At 40.7% G+C, this 21577-nt stretch overlaps 1 protein-coding gene and 1 long non-coding RNA gene across 6 annotated transcripts; one reads left to right on the top strand and one right to left on the bottom strand.

The window, feature by feature from the left end:
* Positions 1-1204: 1204 nt before the first annotated feature.
* LOC103560240 (uncharacterized) lies at positions 1205-13479 on the bottom strand. Of its 2 annotated transcripts, XR_011538698.1 has the most exons (4): positions 13321-13479; positions 7219-7277; positions 6755-6781; positions 2547-6110 (listed from the first exon to the last, which is right to left on the bottom strand). It is a non-coding gene; the product is annotated as an uncharacterized lncRNA (long non-coding RNA). The 2 variants fall into 2 exon arrangements; XR_547147.2 differs by lacking the exon at positions 6755-6781 and having other exon boundaries at positions 1205-2884; positions 13321-13471.
* A 4-nt stretch (positions 13480-13483) lies between these two features.
* Positions 13484-21188, top strand: COA6 (cytochrome c oxidase assembly factor 6). 4 transcript variants are annotated; one of them, XM_008534243.2, is made up of 3 exons: positions 13484-13580; positions 14213-14372; positions 20888-21188. In XM_008534243.2, the coding sequence occupies exons 2-3, from the start codon at positions 14229-14231 to the stop codon at positions 20981-20983; spliced, it is 240 nt and encodes a 79-aa protein (XP_008532465.1). In that variant the 5' UTR covers positions 13484-13580; positions 14213-14228; the 3' UTR covers positions 20984-21188. The 4 variants fall into 4 exon arrangements, with proteins under 4 accessions (XP_008532465.1, XP_008532463.1, XP_070470811.1 ...); XM_008534241.2 differs by having other exon boundaries at positions 13512-13746; XM_070614710.1 differs by having other exon boundaries at positions 13528-14031.
* Positions 21189-21577: the final 389 nt, after the last annotated feature.

Below are 21577 nucleotides of genomic sequence, written 5' to 3'. Positions count from 1 at the left end.
AAACTCACATGAATAAAATAAAAGAATCAAATAGATGTAGAGATATTCCATGTTCATAGATAGGAAGACTCAATATTAAGACATCAGTTCTTCCAAACTTGATCTATAAATTCAATCTAATTGCATTAAAAATTCCAGCAAGTTATGATATAGATATTGACAAAAATGATTCTAAAGTTGATATGGAAAGGTAAAAGACCCAGAACAGCCAACCCAATATTGAAGGAGAAGAACAAAGTTGGAGGACTGACACTACTTGATTTCAAGACTTGCTGTAAAGCTACAGTAATCAAGACAGTGTGGTATTGGTGAAAGAACAGACAAATCAATGGAATAGAATCGAGAACCCAGAAATAGATTTATTTATAGAAATAAATATAGCCAACTGATCTTTGACAAAGGATCAAAGGCAAAACAATGGAGCAAAGATAGTCTCTTACACAATGGTGCAGGAACAACTGGACATCCACGTGCAAAAACATGAATCTAAACACGGATCTTACACCTTTCCAAAAATTAACTCAAAATACATCATAGACCTAAAGGTAAAATGGAAAACTGTCAAACTCCTAGAAGACAACACAGGAGAAAACCTAGATGACCTTGGGTATGGTAATGATTTTTTAGATACAATACTAAAAGCATGATCTACGAAAGAAATAATTCATAATTTGGACATCACTAAAATTGAAAACTTCTCTGCAAAAGTAGTGTCAAGAGAATGAGGAGACAAGCCACAGACTGGGAGAAAAAGTATTTGCAAAAGACACATCTCATAAAGGATTGTTATCCAAAATATACAAAGAACTCTTAAAACTCAATAAGAAAACAAACAAAACAATTAAAAAATAGGCCAAAGATCTTCACAGACAGCTCGCCAAAGAAGTTATATAGTGATAAATAGGCATGTGAAAAGATGCTCTACATCACATGTCATCAGGGAAGCGCAAATTAAAACAACAATGAGACACCACTGTATACCTATGAGAATGGCCAAAATCTGGAACACTGAGAACACCAAACGTTAGTGAGGATATGGAGCAATAGGAACTCTCATTCACTGATGGTGGGAAGGCAAAATGGTATAGGCACTTTGGAACATAGTTTGGCAGTTTCTTATAAAGCTAAACATAGTTTTACAATACGATCCAGTAATCCCATTCTTCCCAAAGAAGTTGAAAACTCATGTCCACACAAAAACCTGCACACGGATGTTTATAACAGCTTTATTCATAATTGCCAAGAGTTAGAAGCACCAAGATGTCCTTCAGTAGGTGAATAAATAAATAAACTGTGTTACATCCAGACACTAGAATATTATTCAGTGCTAAAAAGAAATGAGCCATCAAGCCATGAAAACATGGAGGAAACTTAAATACATGTTACTAAGTGAAAGAAGCCAATTTGAAAAAGCTACATATTGTATGATCCAACTATATGACATTCTGGAAAAGGCAAACTATGAAGGCAGTATAAAGATCAGGGGTTGCCAGGGGTTGGGGGAGGAGGAGAGACGAATAGGCAGAACACTGTTGTTGGGGCAGTGAAAAGACTCTGGATGACACTGTAATAAAGGATACACATCAAACATTTGTCCAAACCCATAGAATGTCCAACACCAAGAGTGAACCCTAAGGTAAACTATGGACATTGAGTGATGATGATGTGTCAATGTACATTCATCAATTGTAACAAAGAGACCACTCTGGTTAGTGATGTTGATAACAGGCTATGCATGCGTGGAGGCAGGGGGCATATGGGAAATCTCTGTACCTTCCTCTCAATTTTGCTGTGAACCTAAAACTGCTCTTTAAAAAAGTCTTTTATTCAAAATGGAGGAAAAAAATGTCAGGAAAGAGATTAGATTAAGATGGCAGATGAAGTACCTATTTTCTCTCCCAACCCAAGTCCTGAAAATAGAGGCTCAGGAATGTTGAGGAGTTCTTGAGGATAGAAAGGAGGTGGGATTTTACTCATGGAAAGGAAACTAAGCAAATGAAACTGCCATTTAAAACATACACAGGAGAAAGTGTTATCAAGAGTATGAGCCATTTCCCCCTACATGGCTCCAGAGAAACTCCCCACTAAAATGAAAACATAAAGGGGCAGCGCTGACAACGCTCACGAATCCAAACAGCCGGGTAGGACGAAGGCAGGCAGTTGTGGCACGTGCCCCTAGGGTTAAATGCTAGAATGCTTGCTAACCAAAGGGATTAACCTGCCTGGGAAGAGCTGTATTTGTTTGCGATGGTGAGGGGAGCAGAACTAGGATGAGATAACTCTGGGCCCCCTCAACCCAGTAGAGGTGAAGAAGAAAAAGGAAAGATGCAGCTGATTCTGGCACACGGTGATTACTTCCCGAAGGGGAAGTCATGACACAAGAGACCCTCCAAGTGGGCCAGGGAGAGACCCCACACACAGAAGGCAGTCTATCCACACACCCCACCCAACTATAATTCCCCTCAATGAAATGAGTCAGGATACTGACTAAAACATAAATTAGCAGTGATGAGTATGAACAGATAGACTACAAGATTCACCGAGCATTTAAGCAAAACCAACACTATGAATGAAGCTATTAAACACAGAAGTCAGCAGTACTACAATCTGAGGAAAAAGAGTAAATTAATGAACATAAGACTTTAAAATAAGGTATGATTAATATTTTCAGAGGATTGTATAAAACAAGAACAGGTTACTCAGTCACTGGATCCAGCCTTCAGCTCTGGGACTCAACTCTAAATATCAGCTCTCATAACTGGGTCTAGGTCCTTGAAACAGATGGTGACTGCATCCCAATATCACGAAAGTTTGGTGTTGTGTCACTGCTGATGTCAGCACGCAGATGCTTCGGTGTAGAGGGAAGATTTGCATGGCAGAAGTACTTCGGTAAGAGAAAAAATACATTAACTCGTCAAGTCCTTCTTCTCAGGTACCAGGAATGCAGTCAGTTCTTGAATTACAAAATACCTTTTTCCCAGGAGTGGCAAGCCCCCATTTGTGTTCCAATTCATGGTTCTGAAGATACTCACAAATTAGTATGATATTCATAACAGTTGCACTTGGTGAATAAAGAATATTTTCAATGTTAAGCAATTCATAATATTCAAAGGTGTATGCATAGTGGTCTAGATTTAACATGAATGAAATATGGTACAACTTGTTAAATTGACAACCAGATAAACTTTGTACATTAAACTTGCAAACACTATATTTTTTATAAAAAAATTTAAATTTTCAGAAAATTAAATAAAAATTCAACTCTCTTTTAATAATGATTTATTGTTTCATAGCCATTGGTTATCATTTATTTTGCCTTTTAAATTTTAATAGATAAGTTTGAATATTTTAGAATAACCATACTGTGAATGTATGTAAAAACAATTTTAATTTTTCAATTCTTTACATTGACTTCAATTTACATTTTTTATGAATGTATATTCAAATTTTGTGTACTTTGAATACAGCTACATTTACTTTTTAATTCTTTTAGATCTGTACACAAATTATGTGAAAATCTTTATTTAGCATCATAATTTTGCTGAAATGAAGCCAAGAAAAATGCATTTTGTAGAATAAATATATACTTTTGTATAAATTATTTAATTAATCAAATATTGTGGGTCCATTGCTATGGTCTGAATGTATCCATCTAAAATTCGTATGTTGAAATTCTAACCCCTTCGGACGTGGGGCCTTTGGGAGGCGATTAGGTTCTGAGGGTGGAGCCCTCACGAATGGGATTCGTCAGTTCTCTTATAACAGAGATCCCACAGGTGGCAATACAAGGAGCAGTCTATGACCCCGAAGGGAACCCTCATCTGACCACGCTGGCACCCTGATCTCGGACTGCCAGCCTCCATAATGGCAAGAGAAAATTTTTATAGTTTAGAAGCTACCCAGTCTGTGCTATCTTGTTACAGCAGCACGCATAGACTAAGACATCCATCAATATGACACCCAGTATGGAATAATTTAATTCAGCTGTCTTTGACATTTTGGCAACTTGTAGTCATACAAAGATCATACTTATAAACATACTTTTAAATGTCGCCATTACAAAGGTACATTTATCGGGATAAAGAATGGAACCTATTAATTTTAGCTTGATTCGTAACTTTCAAATACTAAGTCTATGGAACATGGGCTCCCATTTGCTCCAGATTACTAGAAAGAGGCTTGGATAGCCTGGAATAATTTGAAACATATTTGTAATCCTTGTAAATGAAAATAGGTTACAATCACCCATTTAAAAACAAAGATTCTCAGATAAGATTTTTTAAATGTCACTATACGCTGTGTATAATAGGTAAAACTAAAATGAAACGACAGAAAAAAAGGTTGAAAATAAAAGACTGAGAAAAGATATACTGAAGAAATGCTACAAAAAAGAAAGTAGATGAGGTCATACTAATACCAGATAATATAATAAAATTCAAGGCCAGAAATATTAAGTGAGTAAATAGGGACTTTATATTGATGGAATATATAATCCTAACAAATAGCTGTGAGCTATTCTAACTGTTAGAAATATAAAAAGAGAAACAAATACATAATTTTAGTGACATATTTAATATGCCTCTCTCAGTAATCAACAAATAATAACAACAACAACAACAAATGTATGGGTTTTGAGTGAATAAGACAAGCTTAGCTGTATAGATGGATGGATGGATATGGAGAGATAGATACATAGATACATAGATATAGTAGATGGATTGATTTACCCAGCAGAGACTATAAATATTACAAACATCCATGGATTAATTTGACATCTTAAATCAATGGGGAAAGAATGGAATATTCAAAATTGGTATTGAGATCATCAAAGGAGGTGGGAGCAGGTTTCCATTTAAATAGGGACATTTGGGTAGACCTAGGTGAGCAATGACTTGGAGGAGGAGAGGTGGTTGGGGGAAAACATTGCAGGCAGAGGGGCCCCAGGGACCAGCAAGTACAAAGGCTCTAAAGTGGGGAAGTGCTTAGTGAGTTTGAAGAGCAGTAAGGCAACCTATATGTCCCCGTGACAGTACCACGTCCCTTTGTGCACGTGGGTCTCTGAAATGCCTCCTTCCCCATCATATTTGGGAAACGTCCTCTCATCCTTTAAGGTGAGCTCAAAGTTCACTTCCTCAGGGAAGGTCCCTGGCTCCCCCAGGAAGAATGTGTTACTCTGTCTTCTACGTTCATAGCGCTTGGCCCATAGCTCAGTATTAATATATGTTACATTGTGGCTTTTGGTTTTCATGTCTGACTCCCCTCACCAGATCATGCACAAATCTAAGACAAGGACTGGGTTTCACTTAGCTCTGCTTTCCACTACTTCAGGCTGTGGTACCTAAGACACTCTGCAAGTGTTTGCAGATCAAATGAGAGAGATTCTGTATTAAGTAAAGCAATTCCGTTTCAACATGTGTTTCCTGTCTTTCATGCAGGTGTTTCCTAAGTGTCTTCCACATGCAGTTATAAGGTAGTCTGTATTAATAATTATCAACCCCCTGCCCTACATAGAGTTGAGGGGACCAAACGTACAGATGTGAAATAAATGGACAGGGTTAATTACAAGCATGTTTTACTGCCTACAAATACAAAAGCTGTTAGGCAAGGACAAAATGAACGTGGCCTCCTGTCACCGAAGTCTTCTGGAAGGATATTGGTGGGCTAAGTCTGGCAGGGTGTATGAGTTTGGCTGCTGAGCAGGGAGAAGGGCATCAAGGCAACGCAGAGATAAGAACTAGTATAGATGTGGGAATGAGTGGGTGGACACGTGGGTCAGGAGGGGACCTGACTGAGAGAGCAGGGAGGAATCAGCATGGTCAGGAAAGGCTGGAGTCAGATTACGGAGACCCCAGAGAGCAAGACTGAGAAATCAAATAGCTGTTCATTGTTGTTCTTGAGGAACGGGGAACATGATGAAAGCAGCACTTGCGAAGGCTTCGTCTGCCCGTGTAGGGCAGGATGGATGGGAGGGAAAGGACCTGGAACTTGGACGACACAGAATCCATCATACATGGCCTGAGGGAGTGGGGGGCTTGGCAACAACTTCAGGCCGGGACTCTGTCTGGATCACCATAGTGGCCCCATACCGGTGGTAGGGACTGAATAGATGTCTGTTAAACATGTGAATGAAAGGGTCAGAATTTAGAAGAAAAGAGTTAAGCGCTGTTTTCAATCCAGGAACAGTAGGCTCCAGTGACAGAGGCCTACGATCCCCTCCGCCCCAGACCCCCATCCCATAGCCTATGTTTCAACCATAGTCAGTCATTTACAGTTTATAAGAGACTTGCTCTGCCCCAACTCTGGATATTTGTATTACTGTTTGCTCTGTCCAGAAGGTTCTTCCCTCCCATAGGGTACAGTTTAGAGAGCATAACCCTTTGTTAAGATCTGACTTGGAGTTTCCACTCTGCCCCACACTTAATGTGTGTCTTAGACAACTTAAACTCTCGAAACCTGTCATCTGTAACTGTGCTGTCCAATATGGTCGCTGTTAGCCACATGTGGCCACTGAGCACTTGAAATGTGTTAGTCCAAACTAAGATGTGTTTTAAGTTAAAATACACACTGGATTTAGAAGACTTAGTATGGAAAAAAAAGAAATATTAATATTTTAGGTTGATTACAGGATGAAATGATAATATTTTAAATATATTGGGTTAAAGGAAATATATTATTACAATTAATTTCACCTGTTTCTATTTTACTTTTTTTAAATGTAGTTACTAGAAAATTTAAAACTACGTATGTGGCTTACCTTATATTTCTATTGGATAATGCAGCTCTGTAAAATGGGAATAATAGGGTGCTTACCTCAATGGGTTGTTCTAAAGAGTAAATGAGATCGTAGGTATAAAATGTTTAGCCCAGTGCCTGACAAAGAGCAAATACTCAGAAAAGGAAAATAGTGTGGTTATTACTGCAGTATTTCATTGACTCTAACACCTCCATTTTTGTTCCCACATTTTCACATGTGGGACACTAGGATGGTGTCTAACAGTCGTGTTGCCCAGAAGCTAACCACAACATAGTTATCACTGCCTGTGTGTGCTTACACATCAAAAGGACAAGCATCCAAACTTGCAGAGTGTCAGCTGCCTAGACGAAAATCTAGGAGATCAGAAGGGGGCACTCTTAACCTCTTGGAATCAAAGCAGTAAGGGAAGGGCTGGAGGAGAGGGTAAGCGTGTTTAGCAACGTGCCTGGAATACAGATGCTTACCTAATTGCAAAGTTGGCTGAACTGCTCAGCACCAATGGCTTTTAGCTCTTCTGCGCATCCTAAAAGACAAGACAAGAGGAGGGGAGGAGGGGAGAAGATAAGAAGACTGGCTCAAAGTGCTTAATGGCATAGATGATAAGATTGATGGAAAAAGACATTGGTGACTGAATCCTAAGACTAGAACTCCAAATATAAGAAGTTTTAGGCATACTTTAATCAGTTTCTGCTTTTATTTTCCTTCTTATGTATGTATAAGTGTGACATGATTTAAAAAATTTCATGCCTAAATATGTCTAAATAGGTTTTAATAAGTTTAAGATAGGAATCCTGGGTAATAAAAAAGCATTGTGCTATAGTTTAATTGGCAGTGCTTTTTCCTTTCCTACTGGTACATAAAATAAAGGTGAAAATTATAATTACTGCATCTTAGATTTGATGAAACATAGTATTATTCTCTTTAAAGAATTTCTCTCCCTTTAAGTCCAAGATCAAGTGATCTCTAAAATATAGTAGTATTAATAACTAGCACTTATCTTGTTCTTTTTCCTATAACACTTATCTAATCTACTATACATAGAAGTTATTTTTTTATGTTTGTGGCTATTGTCTCCCTGCTAGAATGCACGTTCCATGAGGGCAGGAATGTTCACCTACATACACTGTTCTCTAACGTCTCCCAAGTCCTTAAAACAGTGCCTGGCACATAGTAAGTTCTCAATAAATATTTGTTGAATGAATGAAATCTTTCTGTATGCTAGGCACTGGTCTAAGTGCTTTGCATGGATTATTTCGTTTAACTTGCACAAGAAACCTGATGTAGATATTACTCTCCTCCACATTCTCAGTTGAGGAAACCAATGTGCGCAAAGGTTTAGTAAGCTGCCCAAGGTCACACAGCTTGACCCTGGAGGAGGTAGGATTCCAGCCCAGTCTGGTTCCAGAACGTATACACTGCTGTCTCTAATGCTGCCTGTGTTTCCCTTCCTGATTTCTCTGGGCAAGCTCCCCTCCGAGTTCCCACTGTGCTGGTGCACACCTCTGTCATGCTCCGACTACCCTTTATTAGAGCATAATATGGCCTACATCCCCTGCTAGACTGAGCTTCTCAAGGGCCGAGACCTATCCCTATTTGTCTTTCTATCCCTAAGGCCTAGAGCAGGGCCTGGCCCTGGGCAGGTGCTTGATGTCTATGAAGTAGATTGGCTGTGTAAGCACACAGCAAGAAGCACGGAAGAGGATTCAAGGGTTCCTAACTGGCAGACAAAGGAGTTGTAGAACCGATGAAAAGAAACAGCTTAGAGAGAGGAGCTTCCTGGAGAGAATGCTATGAGATTTTGATGGAAGGACAGACGAGTAGAGACGTCCATTAGGGAGCTGCAAAGAGAAAACTGGCACAAAGGTTCTTTTAGGACTAAAATACAGACCTGCAAGTCTTTCTGATGGAAGTGATAACTGAAGCTATGCAAGTGAATCAGCTCACCGAGGAAAACAGAACGCAGAGAAAAGAGGGAAAAAAAAAGGACAGCATCTTGGAGCATAAAGACAGGAGCCAGTGCAGAGCTCGAAAAGTAATTCAGAAGGATCTCTGCAGCAACACTGAAGTCACAGGACTTGCTCCTGTTTGTGTCCCTGAGTAGGTGTCTGTGATAACTGCTATGTAAAACAGTACAGATTATAAATAAAAGTCTGTGGGCAGCAACAGAAAAACAACACATACGTTTTCAGTGCTACTGGGTCTGTCTGGCCCTGCCTACCAGTGGTTTGGGGTTCTACTTAGATCAGACTAGAGAACACCCACAGGAAATTTCTTCTGGATGGAACAGCCAGCACATGTCTTCCACCTCTTCACACTGACTTCTCTTCGCCTCCTCTCTCCTCCAAACATAGGCTGGGAGATTTCACTCCCTTTGTGTCAAAACAGCACATCTGAAATCATCTTATGGCACCTACATTCTTTTATTTGTCCATAGTCAATATTTTATAAGGTGAATTTGGTTTTTGAAACTTTTATCCTGCATTAATTTTTTTCTTTTTTTTTCTTTTTTTTTGCCTTATCAACATCTCAAAAGTTCTTTTCTAGATGTTTTTACTCTGTTGGCTAAACCAGTGTTTCTCAAGTGGAGAACCACAGACCTCCTTGGGGGTAAGGGTTGGACCATTATTACAGTTCATTGAATCCCTTTGGTAATACTTCCTCTGTCTGTGCCTTAGGCCCACCACTGCCCAGTAGGAATTGCCCAGCTGCACAGGTGGCAGTTAGCATTAAGACTACCAACTTTGGACCTAGAAGAGCACATAAGACGTTAAATCCATTAACAATTTAGTAATCACACTATAAATGTTCTATATGACCATTATTTTTACCTTTCTGTGTACTAAAGATAACCTTTCTCAGGCCAAACAATTACTCTATTTTCTTTCTTTGTTTAAAAATTGTGACATATATCATTCATCCAGAAGAGTGACTAAGACATACTTGTACAGTTTATTTAAAGAATAATTATAAAACAAACATGCAGGTCCAGAAATAGAATATTGTCAGCATCTCAGAATCCCCCCGTGTATCCCTCCCTGATCATAACCCATTTCTCTTTTCCTAATGGTTTTACTACTTATGTATATATCCTAAAGTGTAGTTGAATTTTACCAGTTTTTGAACCTTATGTAAGTGGAAACACACAGTGTCTATTCTTTGTTCGACTTGCTTCCTTCACTCAATATTGAGATTCATCATGTTATTGTAAATGGTTGGCTACAATTTGCTCCTTTTCATTGCTGCATCATATTTCACAGTGTGACTATGCCGTAATTTATTCATTCTGTTGTTGACCTAAGTTTGGGTTGTATGCTGTTTTTAGCTATTACAAAGATGCACATACAAGAGATTCTGTAGAACAGAATTGCTGAGTCATAGTGACTGTGTATCTTCAATTTTAGTAGATAATGCCACACAGTTTTCAAAGGATTGTATCCATAATACTACCTTCAGTGTACGAGGATTCTTTTCGCTTCATCCTTGTTAAAATTTGTTAATGTCAGACTTTTTAATTATTATTTGGACGGGTGGGTGTCTACGTGGGTTTTTAATAGTATTGCATTGTGATTTTCATGTTCATTTCTGTGGTTACTAATAAGGACGTGCATATTTTCTTACACTGGTCATTTCTATTTCATCTTTGGTACTGTGCCTATTTAAGCCTTTTACCTATTTAAAAAATTATGTTGTCTATTGATTTGTAGTTGTTCTTTATATATTCTAGGTACTAATTCTTTGTTATAAGTCTTGCAAACTTCTCTCACATTGTGGCTTTGTCTTTTCCACTCCCTTTATAGCGTTGTTTGGTAAATAAAAGTCCTTAATTTTAATGTAGTTGAATTTATTGATCTTTTCCTTTACAGCTAAAACAAATTCTTCTCAATCTTAAATTCATAAAAACGTTACTCCATACAGGTTCACATAATTTATCTGAAATCCTTGGAGCCATATGTGTTTTGAAATGCAGACTTTTTTGGATATTGGAAAGCTATTATGGAACATACAACATATACTATGTAATACTCTCAGCAAGAACTCTGACAACATCTATAATCAAACATATTGGTATTTTTACAGCAAAACATATATATAGTCACCTAAGTGATATATAAATAATAAGTGATATATATAATGACAAATAAATAATGAATAAAGAGCCTCATGTCACATTTTTCACCAAATGAGTTCTAAAGAGTCTGGTGTTTCAGAGGTTTGGGGATTTTGTAATTAGTACAAAAGTTATGGCAGCCTCATACAATAAGAACGGAATTATTTCAACGTTTGGAGGGATTTACTGGTGGAGCCATGCACCTGGAATTTGCATGTGAAGACTCTTGACTACTGACTCAAATTATTTAATGGTTTAGGATTATTCATATTTTTTACGTCTTGAGTCAGCTAGTTGTGTTTTTCTTGAAATTTGTACATTCATCTAAATTTTATTTGCATTAAATTGTTTATAGGTTGTTCTAACTTTGATGTCCAAAGTATGGTTTTCTTTACTGATATTGGTTGTGTACATTTCTCCTTTCATTGCTCCATACTATCAGATATTTGTCAATTTTATTAGTCTTTTCCAAAAAAATCAACTTCTGGATTTTTTGAATCTACTATATGCAGTGGGGTGATAATGAATTGGCTCTGAACACAACAAAACACTAGCTTATTTGCTGATTTCCAGTCTGTGAATACGCCTATCATGGGCAATTTCAAGCTACCAATTTGATGTTATTGACCATGGAGTTAGAAAGAGGTGTGCACAATTGGCTCTCTTGAGCCAGTACAGGTTGTCTCTGGTACACCACTACTTTTGTTTCCCATTTCACTAGTTTCTGCTCTTAACATTATTTCCCTCTTTCTACTTCCTTTAATTTTTCTCTCCTTTTTCTAACTTCTTGAAAAGGGATGTTTAGCTAAAGACTTTTCAGCCTCTTTTCTAATATACTTACTTAAGGCTATCAATTTCCCTCCAAATATTGCTTTAGCTTCATTCCACAGGTCTTGCTATTGTATTTTATTCAGCTCAAAATATTTTCTCATTACCATTACGACTCTGACTAAGGGTTATATGGACTTGTTTTTATAGTTCTTTATTGAGTTCTAGCTTAATTGCATTTTGGTAAAAAAAACGTGCTGGGTGATTTCAATCTTTAAAATTTGTTGAGAGTTGCGTTACAGCTAAGGATGTGGTCAGTTTTGGTAATGCGTCATGTTTGCTTTCAAAAAAACGTACATTCTGATTTTGGTTGTGTTATTCCATGTACATTCATTAGGTCAAGTTTGTAAATCATGTTATTCAAACTTTCTATATCCTCATTGATTTTTCTTTTGCTCATCTTAACAATCACTGAGAAAGGCTTGTTAAAAATCACCCAACATGACCATCTGTTTTTTTCTTTGTAATTCTGTCAGGTTTCACTTTATATACTTATCATTAAATACATATAAACTTAAATTTAAAAAGTATTCCTTTTTTTGACTCAGAAGTAATCCAAGACTCCTTTCCTCTGTTTTATATCTCATCAGTCATATTTAAAAAATACTATCTTTCTATAAGCCGCCCTTGATAGACACAGTGTAAAAGAAATGAGCGGCTCTGGTAAAGCTAAAGCAGTCCACTATTAGAATGCCTTAACTATTACAGAAATACTTCCCATACTGTAGAACATATGTTTGGTGGGAGTTAGCTTCACAAGGCCACCTTGAAAACCCGCCTTTGTTGAATGTGGACAAGATCAAACACCGGCATTGAGTGCAGAGCTGTAAACTGCTTATGAGGTTTATAAGCACTGAGAACTTCAACAGGATGAGATGCTGGAGCAGATGGAATCCGTGACGGGAACCAGACGCCAGACAACTGACTCAACTTTATCGTAAACGTGCTTTTAAATAAAGATTCTGCTGAGAGATACTAACTCACTTATGTATTAAAAATAGCATCCTTTCGAAACCTCTGCAGCAGCTCTTTTCACTCTTTTAAAAATGCCTTGGCGTTGGGGAGTAAAGAAGCCACAAGTGAGATTAAAACAATAACACGAATATTTATTTTCCCCGCTCTCCTGACCAACTGCACTGCCCTCCGCCAATTTCAATGCACGTCCACAGATCCGAGCTGTGAACTCGCATCGGGCTCACATTTTCACGCCAGCTACCACCTCTCACCGACGGGAACTCTGCTCTCCTATTCTTTCACTAGGCGTCTCCGAACGGCAATAAGAGGACCTTCTCCATCCACAGCTGACAGCCGCCCAGGCTGAAGAGAAGGGGCTGACGCTGGGCGCTGCACCAGATGAAGTCTCAGCCAGGGGAGGGGGCTCAGGGCCCTGGGGTCTCAGCTCGGTCACTCACTTGCCACGTCCCGGGGGCGCCCCCTGCCTCTTCGTGGGGCCGTTCCGTTCTTTTCTTTTAATCTCAGAGCGAGGAGTTAGACCCTCACCGCTCTCCCGCGTCGCCCGCCCCATCCCTCAGGCGCAGACTCCCACAAGGCGCCTCCTCGACCCGAAGGGCTCGCACCTTGAGCCTTCCGGGCGGCGCCGGGCGAGACATACATAGAAATGTCCACTCACGCAAGGGGCACCGCTGGTCAAAGCTGTGAAAAAGGGCGGGTAAACAGGCACCAGAACGTTAGCAATTAGCAAGCTCCAGGCCGCTCTAAGGAGGGACCAGATCCTACTCGAATTGCACCTGCACAGCCCCAGGCACCGCCTCCTTCGCCGCGAGGGCCCGGAAGTTACCCCGACCGGCGGAGAGCGAAGCCGGAAGTCCCGCCCCCCAGAGCAGTAACCGGAGGCCGGACAGGTCATTGCAAGGCCAGGGAGCTCGCCGCGTGAGTTGTGTTCTCCGAGTCTGGCGTTCTCCGCCTCTTAAGCCCGCGCCCGTGCACGAGCACTCTCACCGCGCCCTTCTCCCCCGGTCGTAGGGCTGCGTGACCGTTTCCTCCCGCCAGCGCCGAAGGGACCGGCCTCTGGGCGCGCGGAGAGGTCGGCTTGCCGGTGGGTCCTGGCGGTGCCCGCAAACCTCGGGTTCTTCTTCTGCAAAATGGGGAGCGCTCCTCGTCCTACTTGGCAGCTTTGCTCCCGTGCGTTTATTTGTACCGCAGTTTCGTTCGAACAGCAGCCTTATAAAATGGGCACTGCCACGGCCGTTTTAGCGATGGGGAAACGGGCTCGAGAGAATAAATGAGCTGCCCTGAGTGACAGACTACGTGCAAGAGTCGTAACTCTAACGCGGGCTTCCTGAGACTACGCTGCCGCCCCAGCGACGGATCAGATTACATAGTATGGGAGATAAGCTTCAAAAGCGAGTGCTCCTATGGCATCGTTAATTTAGAACTGATTAGTTTCAGTTGCATCACTAACTTTAAAAAGAGGGGGTTGGAGGGAAAGAGTGTTTTCCTTGCTTTGCTTTCTCTAAAATTACAAGTTCCTTGTTAATGTCCAATGTTATCTTGGCCAACAGCTTGAGCCCACTGGGAATGGCAGCCCCATCTATGAAGGAAAGGCAGGCTTGCTGGGGAGCCCGGGACGAGTACTGGAAGTGTTTAGATGAGAACACAGAGGACGTTTCTAAATGCAAGAAGTTACGGAGCTCATTTGAATCAAGTTGTCCCCAACAGTGGGTAAGTCACATTTGGACGTGTTTCTGTTCACTGTTAAAATACACAGCTTACAGTGAAGTGAAGAGCTGTCTAAGGCATGTCACATCAACAGTTCTGTGAGCAGCAGAGAAAACCTTGTCTGGTGATCCAGGCTTGTTTTATGTACTTATATCCGGCAGACCTTTGGAAAATGTCACCTGACACTTTAAAGATCATTGAAAATCAAAACAAACATATGAACAATAATCCAAAAATTCCAACCTACTGAATCGGTAGACTTCTCTGGGATCTTCTGAAGGGATAAATTTAATCTTGGGCAAGAGTTGGCAAATTCAGTGGCCTAGAGCTACTAACAGAAATAAAGGTGCCCACCCAAAATCATATAGTCACATATACCCAAAATATAAAGAAAGGAGTTTAGGAAGTGGAAGAAAATGTTCATATGGTGGATTCTGCCACCAGCTGCCCCAAATGCCTCCCTGACAGTTCGTGCTCCGTATTGCCTGTCCTTAGTGTGGGAGGGGGTTGGGAAAGGGAGCTAGCATCATTGAGCTTAGGCAGTGGTCCTGCGTACTTAAGTGCTCCACGCTCCTTCATCAGTACCCGTTGAGATGAGTGGTGGTGGTCTCAATTTCCAGAGGAGGCAGCTGAAGCTGAGTATTGGAATAATTTGCTCAGTATTGGTAAGTGGCAGAACTGTAATTCGAAGTCAGGCCCAGCTGGCTGATGGGAGATTTCAACCTGGATTTATCTGTGCTTTTTCACTGTTTCATGCTGCTCCAAAGTATGACAAGTAGTGTGAGAACAGATCCTTTTAGAAATGACATGGATTTAGGGTCTTCAGCCTCTCAAACCTCAAATTTTAGATGAGCCTGTGGCTTGAAGGAGGTCACAAGAAAGGTGTAGGCCATATTGAAGGAGTGAGCTGGGAATGAATGCAGTGAATAGAAACTGCTGTCGATGAACTCTTCGTCTGTAAAACTGGCATGATGCAACCATCTCACGGGATTACTATGAAGATCAAATGTCTAACTTGACCTCTAAACTGAAAACTGATAAACGTGGGGCTTTATGATTGGATTAGATAATGATTTAGGCAAAAAATGTTATGCATCCCTGGTTTTCCCATTAGATAGACGCATTGAGAGTGATTCCTGGTTTAAGAAGATAGAAAACATGGGAGTCTGGGCTGACATCATGCCTGATTCCCTTAAGGCCTTGATAACCGCTACTGCCTCTGCCGTCCCCTTCTCCCCCTCTGCTCTCTGGCCCATGTCACTGAGAGCAAGGTGGGGCTGAGAACAGGGAAGGACTTGGGACTCTGAGGGTGGCAGAGGGTGATGAAGACGAAGAGCCAGACCTTTGAGGTAAGTCACGGCCAGAGTGTTGGCGGGTTCCACTCCTACATTTTCCCAGGAGAACTCTGCCACTATGAGACCTTGTCTTTTGACAGCTTAGCCATGATTTTTCACTCAGGCTGCACGTCAGAATCATATGAAGAGCGGCTGGCTCCATGGCTGAGAGTGGTTAAGTTCGCGCGCTCCTCTGCGGCCGCCCAGGGTTCGGATGCTGGGCGCGGACATGGCACTGCTCGTCAGGCCACGTTGAGGCGGCATCCCACATCCCACAACTACAAGGACCTGCAACTAAGATATACAACTGTGTACGGGGGGGTTTGGGGAGAGAAAAAAGCAGGAAAAAAAAAAAAGATTGACAACAGTTGTTAGCCCAGGTGCCAATCTTTAGAAAAAAAAAAAAAAACCATATGAAGAGTTTTTAAAAAATAGCTATGTCCTAGACCTCACCTCAGATCTGCTGAATTTCTGGAAATGGAACCCAAGCTTCTTTTAAAGGGCTCTGGCTCTACAGGTGATCCTGGGGATAACCACAGTTGGGAGTCACTGTCTTAGCCCCTTTGGTAAGTCACACTTCAGTCCTATTTTTTATCCTCTCTCTTTCCCCAAAACCCCTGCTGCTTTTTATCCAACCTAGTGGCTAATAGACCTTCCCACTCCGCTAACTTCAGGGCAACTTCTGTTGTCTGCATCATAAAGGGTTTTTTACAGCCAGCCAGTTGCTGGTTTATTGTACATCTCTTCTACTCCTACACAGGCTGAGTGCCATGCCATGAGGACTCACCCTCTCTCCAGGTCACTGTGTCCTAATCACAGCTAACATTTATTGACATGTTCCAAGCACTTCAAATGCATCATCTATCTCATCTCTTCCTCACAATAACTTTGTTACCCAGTTTTACAGACGAGGACACACGCACATTGACGTGAAGTCACCCGTAAGTGCAGAGCCTGGATTTGAGCTCAGTGGTCTGAGTCCAGACCCATGCTCTTCCCTGCTCCACGATCCATGAAAACAGCCTGCATGTTTCATGTTGTTTTAGAAGCTTAGTCATGATTCGAGTCTATTTCAGTACAAAAGCCCTATCTCCTTGGGTCCCTTTACAATTCACTCCCCTAATTTTCCTCCTCCATCTCAGCAGCTGCTGCTTTCTTGGAATGCTTTCCTGCGTGTCTCTTAAGCCAATGCTCTTTAGAGTTCCCTTCTCTGCTACTCACTCTCCCGAGGCAATCTTGTCTATAGCCATGGCTTAAAGTATCATTTATGTGTTGATGCCCAAATTTGCATCTCCAGCCTGGCTTTCTCTCCAACTCCAGAAGCACCCCTCAGGCTTTCTAGTTAGCTGTTCACAAGGACCAACCTTGACCTCTGCATCTACAAGACTGAACTATTCCCCATCCTGTACCCAGCAGGCCTCTCCTCTGTGCTCCCAACCTCAGTGAAAGACACCAACACTCCGAGGCCAGGGCCCCAACCTTCACTGCAGGAATTACTGAAGGAGTGTTCTCAGGAGGGAAGCGGGATAACACAAACAGCAGCCCTGCAGTGGGGACAGGCCCAGTGTGTTTAACAAACAGCAAGGGGAGAATAGCAGAAGTTAGGGTCAGAGAGGTGATAGGAGGCCAGGGACGGTGACTTTTACTCTGAGTGATAGAGGAAGCCATTGGAGAGCTTTGAGTTCAGGAGTAAGGAGATGAGTGAGGATATGAGAAGAATGACTGTCAATGCAAACGTGGTGGGATCAATGGGTTGTTGGCATCAGCATCCTACACGGCAAGTGAAGAGGTGGTATTTGGAGAATGGGATGCTTAGAATTGGGATTATGGAAGGGCTGTATTTGTTGGTAAGGACAAGGTCTAGGTTTTCCTCCTGGGAGTAGGACAGTTTGGAAGACAAGATCATTGGAGAGGTCAAGGAACTGAGAGTCCAGGTTATTAGAGGGTCAACCACATGGATACTAAAATCACCCAAGAGTTATGAGTGCTGTTGGAGAAAATGAGAGCGACCTGCAGTTATAGATGACTCCAACAAAGAAGGGAAGTCCGTAGTATAGCCAAATATTCTAATTGACTTCTGGAGCATTTGGCAGTGATAGCCACTGTCCCGTGTAAAACTGTTTTCTTCTGCAGTACTCTGCTAAGTTGGTAATTGAGTTCCGTTTCTTAGCCTGCTCCCTCAGTCCTTTGCTGCCTGTTCACCTGTGCTCTCTACTCAAGTATTACCTTTTTGAAGTCTTACCCAATAGCCATAGACTAAAAATTTAAAGATTTTTCCAGAGATATGTGTGAGAAGGTAGGGAGGTAGAGAGGAGGGGAGAGAATGGAAATATCATTTGAATGCATCGAATGTGAGATGTTTTGTTCATTAGCTTTAATTTTCATTCACTCTTGTGAGGTACTGTTGTATCTGTTTTACACAGTAGGAACTAAGGCTCACAAAGGTGAAATAATTTGTTCGAGATCAGCTAACCAGTAAAGCAGTAGAGAGGGAATTTGAATGTAGGTCTCTGTGATCTGAAAGTTTGTGTTCTTTTACTTAGCTGAAGTCACAGCCAAAGAATAAAGATAAAAATAAACCCATCAGATGGAAATTTACAATGATACTTCTATCATAAAACACTAAAAATACAATTTGTTACATAATAAATATGCCATACAACTAATATGCTAGCTGTCACAAAAACAAATTACTCTTCTCTAGCATCTTGCTTATCTTTTATAGCACTCATCAATCTAACTTGTATAATGGTCCTATTTAAAGTCTCTTGTTGTTTCATAACTTAGGAAGCAGGGATCAGGTCTAACATTCTAGCATCATCCAGAAGTCTTCCACAAATAGAGCAACCAGACATCTAAGATATTTGATCCCAATATCAATTTCAGATATTGTCTTTTTCCTATAAACCTTTGAAATGTTTCAGAAATTCCAGTATTTTGGCCTTCACACTACTATCTTGAATCCCCTTTAATGGCTTAGGGGACACTCATGTTATATGTACACAATGCTTCTCAATAAACCTTTGTTGATTCATTAGCTTTTTAGACATTCATTAGACTTTTAGAGAGTGCACCATATGAGGATCCTCTACTGTTCATTGAATGAGGAGGTGAAGGCTGAGGAGGAGAGCTTTTCAGGCAGAGTATGGTATATGCAAAGGCATGGAGGCAGGATGCACATGAAATAAGCACATTCAGGAAATGGAGGAGCTCTGTACAGCTAGCATTTTAGAAACGTAGTAAATTCAGAGAGGAGAGACATGGGCAGAGATTAAGCCATGACTGGCCTTGTTTGTCTTACCGAGGAGTTTAGATGTTGACCTTGAAGCAAGAAAGATCTTTAAACAAGCAAGTGACTTGATCAGATTTGGGTTTCAAAAAGGTTATACTTGGCAGCAGTGTGAGAGATGGATTAAGAATGGTAGAGAAACCAGTTAAAGACCTATTACAGCAGTCCGAGCGAGAAATGATGAGGGCCTGTTCTGTAGTGAGGAAGAGGGTGAAAGAGATCTAAGTGTTTGGGTGGATAGTGATGCACTCATTGAAACAGGCACTAGATGAGGAGAAACAAGTTTGGAGAAGAGCTAAGTTCTGGACAAACTGGGGCTGAAGTGTCAAGAGGATTTCTAAATAGAATTGTCCGTTAGGCAGTTGGAGACATGGCAGCAGATGCAAAGATCTGTTAATTTGCCACAAAAATGTAAAGGACATTGTCTACTTCTTCATCTGATATCCTTTATAAATAACACCTGCCCCAGCCCAGTCAGCTAAGACAACCAGGAGGAAGTCTGTAGTCTGACAGTCAGATTTATGAATGTGCTGTAACCAGGGACACCGCACTCCAGAGGAACTGTGGGCATCTCACCAACCAAAAGAAAGGAGTTGTCCGAGGATTTGGGGGAAGGGTGGAGTTTAGGTAAAATTGAAGGGAAGTGGTGCTTTGATAGGCTCAGAGCAAAGCAGGGCTGCGTCTAAACAGGTCATCATCAGCTCCGGCCTGAGAAGTGGGTCCAGGGTCCTATTCTCTACAGAGATAAATGCTGAATGTCATGTTGAGAAATCCCTCATTTGAAGTCCTGCACCTGGGTTGGAAATCCTGGCTGCTTCTCTGTGTCCAAGTGCCTTAGATCCTCCAGGCAAAAGGAGGGTGTTTCATTCTTACTGACCTAACTTCAAAGAGCAAATTTCTGATAGTCTGTGATTCCAGAGAATAAGGTTTCTTGGTTCATAAGGAAGCAGTAGGCACTCAGAGGGGTCTGGTAGGACACCCCATGGCTGTGGTGTGTCCTCAGGAGAGGTGTTCCCTATGCAGCTGGCCTTGTCTGTGTCTCACTCCAGCTTGAGACCCGGCAGGGCAGGTTTTCATATTCTCGGTCTACTCTAATTTTCACTTACTCAGGCTCCTCTGAATAATTTAAGAATTAAATCCTAAGAAAAGCTTTTCACAAGAGAACTAGTGTTTTCTATTCTGACAGTGAACGTGTGTGGTGTTCTGCCTTTGCCTTGTCTGCAGAGCAGCTCAGATACAGATACTGTGACAGTTTTGCGTTGACCTTGATTTTCTGCTGTGATTTTACTGTTTCAGAGTATGGGGCTTTAAGATACTTCAGATTTTCTATGGCAAGAGGAGGACATAAATAGAAATAATAAAATGAAGTCTTTAATTTACTGAAGTTTTACCATCAATTTACTTCCTGATAGTTCATAAATATAATTTTTAACTATGTGTCTATCTCCTTAAATGTATGTTTCTAGATGAGATAAACTTGATAAAAATATCACAGCTAATGAATTACAAAATTTAATAAACTTTCATTTGATAAGAAGAACTTGTATAGTGTCTTTAAATCATGAAGTCTTAGGACCTGGGAGCTCTAGAACTGTCTGAACTTGCAAGGCAAGTTTCACACGTCTGAGAACATGTACGTTTCCTAAGGAGAAGACTCATGGGTTACTCCAGTTCTCAACAGGAGCTGTAACCCAAAGAGGATTAGGACTCACTGGTCTGCACCCTCTTTAGAGACTCTTATACATCAAATGCATTGATTCAAAGTGGTTCTAGAATATAAATCACTTATGCCACTTATACAACTTATATTGAAGCATTTGTTACATTTAAATCTGTGCTTTTGTTTATGTAAGCTGCATAACTTGCCCTTATTTCAAACCCTTTTCTCTCCACAGATAAAATATTTTGATAAAAGAAGAGACTACTTAAAATTCAAAGAAAAATTTGAAGCAGGAGAATTCCAGCCTTCAAAAACAAGTGCAGAGTCCTAAGCTGTCCTGAACTTTTCAGGAAGGTTGAATCTGTTCTTTGTGGACATTCACAAATGCTCCGTTGACTAGGGGCCAACAGCGGTTTGAATCATGGTGAACATCAATACTTACTCCATATGTACAACTCTCAGTAATTAAAGTGATCAAGAAACGGAAGATCCCATCATTCAAACTGAAGAATTGAAATAAAATGGGATGAAATATGCTTAGTTTTCATTTTGTAAGAATTCTATATTTTAAGAAAAAGCCCATTAAAAAACACATTTTTTTCTTTTAGTGGAGGATGGGTGGTAGGCAAATATTATTATCGAACTAGATACTGAAAAAAGTAGGTTGTCATTGTGTGTCCTGGGACTTAGCATTTTTATACAGGCACAAAAAAGGAGGACTGGAAGAAGCTTGAACTTAAAATATACAGGTAAAATAATAAAGAGCATCTACAAAAAACCTACAGTTAATATCATACTTAATAATGAGACAATGAATGCTTTTTCCCTAAATCAGTAACACAGTAAAGATGTTGTCTCTCACATCTCCTATTCAACATTGTGCTGGGTTCCTAGCTACTTCATTAAGACAAAACAGAAACAGAAA

The sequence above is a fragment of the Equus przewalskii genome, chromosome 1 (assembly GCF_037783145.1).
Source record: "Equus przewalskii isolate Varuska chromosome 1, EquPr2, whole genome shotgun sequence".
NCBI classification, from domain to species: Eukaryota; Metazoa; Chordata; class Mammalia; order Perissodactyla; family Equidae; genus Equus; species Equus przewalskii.
Note: the sequence above shows the minus strand (reverse complement) of the source record. Positions and strands in the feature narration are given on the sequence as shown.